Source organism: Coffea arabica, chromosome 1e, assembly GCF_036785885.1.
Source record: "Coffea arabica cultivar ET-39 chromosome 1e, Coffea Arabica ET-39 HiFi, whole genome shotgun sequence".
Taxonomy (NCBI): domain Eukaryota; kingdom Viridiplantae; phylum Streptophyta; class Magnoliopsida; order Gentianales; family Rubiaceae; genus Coffea; species Coffea arabica.
In genome coordinates, this window is record NC_092311.1 from 51,028,435 (window position 1) to 51,035,659 (window position 7,225).

Genomic DNA, 7,225 nt, shown 5'->3' on the forward strand with positions numbered 1-7,225 from the left:
CAAAGGTGGAAGTAATTGCCTTTTAAGACAGGAAAATGTATATGCCTTGCTTTTCTTTCCCAATTTTAGGGGAAGAATCCTTCTCCAGTCTCCACCACCAACTTGAAGTAAAAGTAAAATTAAAAAGAAAGAGCTCGTTGATGGATGGATCTTTTGAAAATGAAGCTAAGGAAGAAAGCTGATAACGTGGGATTAGGTTTATTAACGTAATTTCTTGCTTCAGTAAGAAAATGTCAGAAAGGAAGAAAGCTGATAATTAATTAGTAGGCGCGGCGGTAAACAAACAAATACGTCATTTGCGACCAAGCGAATAGCCTTTTTATTTTAATACTCCTACTCCTACTCTTACAAGTCAGAAAAAAAACAAATCTGGGGGCAGGGCCCAACTGAATAAGGAGGACGTGTCCAGTACTAGAGGGAGAGAGGGCCCATAGGAGGCTGAATTTGGTCAGCTATCTCCCCTTTATTATTAATATTAATAATATAATATGACAGAGTGACGATGATTGAAGCGGGGGAATGGGCCCAACCCAACCCCCGAGGCAGCAAAAGTTAAAGTTGGCAGCATGTGTATGCCAACGATGCTGGCCGGCCCCCTCTCTCCTGCCATCTTACCTTTTGTCCAAGTTGTGATGACTGATGCGCAATCAACGACTGGACCGACCGACGACCGAACCGAACTTCCAGTTCGACATTTTCATGGCGGGTGAAGTAAAAAATAATAATAAGAAGAACAAGGACTGAAGACTGAAGGAAGCAGTAGTTTTAAGTACTTTCTTCTGATAAGTCAATATATGTAAATTACTCAACAGTACTATCAGTAATCAAGACCTTCATATTTCTTCCAGAGTTCCTGAAGATTAATTATCAATTTATCAGCTCTCATTTGCCTTCTCAAAGAAATCAACCTGTGCCATGACACTCAAAACTCATCCCTCATTATGCTCACAGGTAGGTTAGATTATACAAGATATACAAGAAACTGAAAATGTAAATATGATAAAGTCAAAAGAAACTCTTTAAGAAAAAATTGTTAAGAGCACGACTACTCGTGCGATTTCTCCTCTTTTCCCATGAAAGTTAAGTTACAGAATGCATCTGTGCTAGCCATTGTGCTATTGGGCTTGATTTGCTTGCTTCTACTTTGCTGCAAACTTACTACGTGAAGCAGGTACCGAATAGTGCCAAAAAAACTGCAGCCAGAATGGTTTTCATTGCCACAGGACAGCGAGATGCACGAGAGAAGTTGACTCTCTGGGCCTGGTCTCTGCAAAATCCAAATGCAGACGGTGGTACTATTAGAGCAAAATATTTGCCATAAGTTTCTATACCATGCCCGCTCATGTGTTCTCTTGATAAACTGAACTCAGTATTGTTCTTCAAACCTTAGCGCAGCCAGCTCAATATGACTAGGATTCTGATTAGAAGACGGGATGAAGTAAACAAGCAAATTAAAAGGGATGTAATGCATGCACTGTAAGAGTAAACATCTTTTGAGACCAGAACTGAAATCAAGGCTATCCAGTAGCTATATTCTATACCCAAATATACTAGCCTCTAACCTTTCTGAAGATCAATGGCCCAAAAACGAAAGTGATGGAATTTAAGCAGAGGCAAGGAAAACGTAAAGGTGTTCATCTTACTTCTGTAAAGATGAGAGTGCACCACAATATATTGTATTATCTGGCAAAGGAAGCTCGTTCTTGTCCATATCTGGATTCACCACGCTAAGATAAACTTCCTGACCTAGGTGCCACGAGTCAAGATTCTGTGCACGAAGATTCCAAATACCAGCATTGTCCAAAGAAACTAATATGGCTGTCCAAGCTCCCGGAAAAACCTGTTCCCAAGTCACCCATTTATCAGAATTCCAAGTCATTCAGAAATTGTCATACACCAATATTGGACAGGGAAGATTTTAATTTTAGCCACTTCAACTATATTTATCAAACATATATCCACCAAATAAGGGTGGCAGGGGGGATAGTTCCATACTAAGATTAAAATCTTTTAACCTCTAATTAGTCCAGATGCAAATATGTTGGATATGTATGTCAAGTCTGAGCAGAAATTCTCATGCACTGCCAATGCTAAAAACAAACAAATATATATATATATATATATATATATATCTTCACATAAGCAAAAGACTTATTAAATCTGCATCAAGGATTTTTTTTTTGGTCCAAATACTACATGGCATGTATAGATACGTGGCATCTTTGGAAGCCCGTTATGCCCATGCCCAGAACCCCCAGTCGCCTAACAACGAAAGTGGGAATTTTCCAGTTCCCTTGTCAAAGACTTCGTTTTCTTTATGCAACAGTAAAACTAAAATCCAGCAGGGGAAAGGCTTTTGAACTTGAGTCTCTAACATACGCCAAGTCATGAAATCTAAGACACTTCAAAGTCAAAATTTTCAGACTAGGAATACCTGGGTAGTGCAGCGAGCTACACCATCCCACTTGTTGTAAGTGCTTCTACTGTTCTCTGTCCACACACCATTATCCATCCTGCAGTTCATGGAAAGACAATACTGCTCAATCTTTAGTATTCTGAAAACTAGAAAAAGTCATATTCATCAAACCTGCATGCTTACCCTACAACAAAGAAAGCATATCCATCCAAGTGGTAACTCTGGACAGTTGTGTCATTGTTCTGGAATATTATTTCCATAAACCCTTTGAAAGTGCCATTGATTACAGATGTGTCAACTTTTGCAGGTCTGTTCATCAGTCTATTTGGGAAGTCGAGCTTGAACACCCCTGGAATGTTAAATTGCTGGGCAAGCTTGAGAGGTGTTGAAGGTGCTAAGTAAGAAATACCATTAAGAGTTGTACGCCACTTTCCATCTATAAGCTCGGGAGGCCTATTAAGGATCACATACACATCAGTCACGGTGATCTGGCCATATTTGAAAGATCCTTGAGGGTTTGGGCGAGCAGCGCCAGCAGAAACATTCCATCTATAAAAGATCGTCAAGATATTGCAAGAACAATAAGACCATAAAACAATGACGAAAGTCAGAGTACCAACATAAGATATAAACAAGAGAATGCCAAGATGGAGAAGGTATGAAGCAGATAAAGTTGGGAGTATAAAAACATTTCCTCTGGATACTGGTTTTAGTAAACATTGCATAAAAGAGCTGCAAAAATGTGCATTGCTGATGATTGTGAAGGGCCTTTCCAATAAACATTGCTGGTTAGTAATTGACTGCAATGTTAAAATGAAGCAGAGTCTCAGAAAAAATTCTAATATCTAAATCCATGTTTCACTACAACCTTATGGATCTTGCTTGATTCATTGAGAAATACGTGTCATATTCATTAGGAGGGTCTGGAAGAGGACCTGATGCAGGTCCAAGTGAATTTGAGTAGTGCAAGATAGCAACCCCAATAGCCTTAGTCCAAGCAGAGGAATTCACAAAACGTGGGCTGGCAACAATGTAGTAATCACTGCTAGCATTTTGATCCATCGTGACCAAGAATGAATATGACTGACCAACATGGATATCCATGTTTGTGTAGTTCTGTTGTACTGTGTATGATCCTTCGGTCTCTACAAGAAGCAAGTTGTGGTTCTGGACTCTGAAATTCAAGCTAGTAGATATACCAATATTGTGTACACGTATACGGTATGTTTTCCCTGTTGCATTGCATGATGAGAATGCACACTTCGTCATAAACTCAATGTAATAAACATAACTCAAAACAAACACAATGTCACTTCTGCAGATGATTAAAAAATCAATATCTTTGTATGTTCTCCATCCTCTCTGGAACTCCTATAGATATCCTTTTATATAAACAAGCCATGGCATGTTGATTCTATAGGTTTTCAGAGAGACTTCGAAGCTTGAATCACCTAGAAGTGAAATGTAAAAGGACTATCATATGGACAACTTCAGGAGTGGACCAGGGCATTGTTGCAACATTGAAATAAATGATTTCAGTTGCATTTTATGCCCATAGATACTGCACAATGCACGTGGCATATGAGGAGGAAACTGTCTAGGTAAGACTAGTCTTCAATGTCCTGCTCTTCAAATGATCCCAGCTCTTCAAATGATTCCATCACAAAATGATTGGTTCGTGACTCGTAAGTAAGGGTGATGCCCTAATTCAAGGTTGTAACTAATGCAAAGCATGTGTCACTGACCATATTATTGCACAACATAGAGATATGAAAAATACCTGGATCCACATAAATTGTCTGGAAAGCAATACCATCTGGGACAACTGCACTATCATAGCGGTACGGACCAAATCCATTAATTAAGATACCGTCAGGTGCACCAAGGCCAACTCCACTTTCAACCTGCTCTCTGAGTTCCTATAGCCCAAAAATACCCCCAAGTAAACAACAAACAGCAAAAGAGCATACCTAATTGTATAGAGAGGCTGAAAAAGATTTAGAAATTTAGCACCAACCTTGTGGCTTTTTATATACCAGTCACTAATAAACAGAGTGATATCTCCATCTGGTGTTTCAAATGGGACTGCAATAACATCTCTATTGTTGATAACAATTCCCCCATATCCACCAGCAGCTCTCTGGAAGTATAGGGAAGGGAAATAAAAGAAACTGCCAATCTGATCTTTGACCTGAAACTGATAAGTCCAATTCCATCCAGCAGGAATGGGACAGTTTGTGCCAGAGACTCCGTCTTGCCAAGCATTTTTCCGCTGTTGAATACCATTCCTGCAGTTAAATTCATTCAGTTGAATCAGAATCACTGTCATTAATTTGATATATATAATAATTTCATGTTATACCATGTGAGAAGCAAAGGTTCGTCAAGATTATTCTTGACATTGACAACAACATTCCAGTTGGTGGTGACATTGAGAATTGGTCCAGGAAACTGTCCCTCGACTCCAATCACCTAAAATTGGGTCTAAATGTTAGTAAAACAATCATCAGATTTGGACAAATAAGAGTGAAAAAAGGAAAGCCAAAAGAAGGCAGTCCCCAAAGATAATGTGTAATAGCAGGGAAACCAAAGTCAGATATCAGTTCAGATCGTTCACTCACTATTTTTTTGCATGAAAGGAAAAAGAAAAATGAGCAAACAACAAATACTTATCTACAGGGTCTTTTTTCCGCATATTTAGGATAACCAACTAGCAAGTATGAATGTGGATAGCAATTCAACTTCATTGGAAGCAAGACTTTGTGCCAATATAGTTAGGGCGAAGTTAATGACATCAACTGATCATCAAAGTACTCTACCGAGAAAAAGCATATTGCAACTTTTATATTATGCTTAAAGAAGTACAAATTAGATGATTAACACCCAGACTGCATGTTTGTTTACTTTTATTTTCTTCCAAAATAATAAAGAAAAAGAAGAGAAGGAAAAGCTCATGAATTAAGCTTTTATGAGACCTTTCTTGGTTACTCGGATGGATGAATGCTCCACTTAAATATAAACCTAAGGTGTACATTGAAATTCATGGGAACTCAAAACCGATGCCTATTGCTATTGACAGCCCAGCACACCCATGCAACCAGTACCAACATTCAAAGAAAGTTAAAGATGTCCAACCTTATCAGACCAACAATTAATGAACTTCAATTATGAATTTTGAAACCTAATGAAAGATGCCAATCGAACTAACATCCGAAAGCACACCAATTTTCACATCCTGCCCTGAAACAATTCTCTCGTGAGACAAATTTTTCTTAGGATAGTTTAGCTTGATGCCTTGTGTTTAGCTAAGTATTTACTAGCAACTAATTATTGCAGCATGAGCATGAGTGGGCAGTCAAATAGCAAAAAGTTGATTACTTTAACCAGTGTCCAACAATTCATTTAATCTCCTAAAGGGCAACGTTAGCGAATTTCAGCTATATATCTTTCAAACAACACATCCAGAACTCTATTTCTCCACCGAATATAGCAGGGATGATTAAAAACTATAGTGCTACAACTATAAACACAATCTTGATGTTTTCAAGAGGATAAAATTATACAATCTTTTTAATGATCAACGACCAATAAGAAATCGGTACTATTACTCCTGCACCCACACTTTAAGAACCTTTCCAAGTAAGAAAACAAATTACAATGCAAGAAGGAAAAAACAAGGGGGAAAATTTTCCAATTTCCCCAATTGTTGTGCTAAAAAAATAATTAAGTTGAATTCTTGCTAAAACAAGAACTTTAAACTCATTTGCAAAACAAATAATACTACCAACTGCCTTATCTGAAAAACAACTAAAAGAAGATCTGAAACAGTAGTATAAGGGGATAAAGAACCTGTTGTTTAACTCCAAGAGGTGAGGCAGTGACATAAGAGACAGTCCAATCAAAGAAGACATAAGGATCTGTTGCTGAGCTAAAGCTAATCAAGCAGAGAACCCAATTAAACCAAAAGATACAGCAATAGTAGCTGGAGGAGGAGGAGGAGGAGGAGGAAATGTACATGGGAATTGGTTGTCCAAAAGAACAAGAGAAAGACTATAAGAATTTCCCTCTGTTCTTCTTTCTCTGCAGACACTTTTGCAGAGCTGTTCTTTAGACTTCTTTGGCGAATTAGAATGGCTTTTGTTTTAGCGATCCCAAGACAGAATCTTGGTGGGATTTTTGGGAGGTGGCAAAAAGTGGCAAATTGCTGTAGCCGTAGTTTAACGAAGAAATGCAAGGAGCAAATGTCGTAACAAGTAGTAGTACAGTGGAATAGTAGCGAAGTGTGTGTGCCTGTAGTGTGTGCGACTGTGCGGTGGAAAGAAGCACGTGGTGGTGGCGTTCGAGACAGCTTAGCGGGGCCGTCTCTTGGCCTCAGACGCCAGTCCTCACTTCTCAGTTCCGGCCCCCTATCTTGAATTTTGAGCCGTTAGGCTTTGTTCCTTTCTCTGTTTTATGCTGCTGTGCTTTGATTATGCTAGTAGAAATTTTTACCTGCATCACCCTAGTTCAGGAAAGTTTAACGAGGATACGAGCAGAGCTATACTTAAGTCAAGTTGGAACTTTGGAACTTTGAACAGTGCATTGATCGAGTTCAATTTAAGTTAAAATAATATTTTGAATTCGAATTTGAACATGTCGAATCTTTAGCTCGACTTCAATTCATTTTACTTGAATTCTAGTCTAATCAAGAGTAATAGAATATAATCAAGTTCAATTGAGTCTATTTAAACCTAATCAATTTCACCTAATAAAAATTAATGTTTTATGTATAATTTTTAAACAAATGATATAATTGACATTCACACTAAC

At 38.3% G+C, this 7,225-nt stretch overlaps 1 protein-coding gene across 2 annotated transcripts; it reads right to left on the bottom strand.

Annotated features, from left to right (window-relative positions):
• Nucleotides 1-748: 748 nt before the first annotated feature.
• Nucleotides 749-6,890, bottom strand: LOC113713002 (monocopper oxidase-like protein SKU5). Of its 2 annotated transcripts, none has more exons than XM_027236691.2 (9): nucleotides 6,266-6,887; nucleotides 4,779-4,888; nucleotides 4,434-4,704; nucleotides 4,197-4,335; nucleotides 3,285-3,648; nucleotides 2,600-2,965; nucleotides 2,435-2,513; nucleotides 1,644-1,840; nucleotides 749-1,267 (listed from the first exon to the last, which is right to left on the bottom strand). In XM_027236691.2, exons 1-9 carry the CDS (start codon nucleotides 6,431-6,433, stop codon nucleotides 1,159-1,161), a joined length of 1,803 nt encoding a protein of 600 aa, XP_027092492.1. In that variant the 5' UTR covers nucleotides 6,434-6,887; the 3' UTR covers nucleotides 749-1,158. The 2 variants fall into 2 exon arrangements, with proteins under 2 accessions (XP_027092492.1, XP_027092501.1); XM_027236700.2 differs by lacking the exon at nucleotides 749-1,267 and adding an exon at nucleotides 1,274-1,417 and having other exon boundaries at nucleotides 6,266-6,890.
• Between the last annotated feature and the right edge of the window lie 335 nt (nucleotides 6,891-7,225).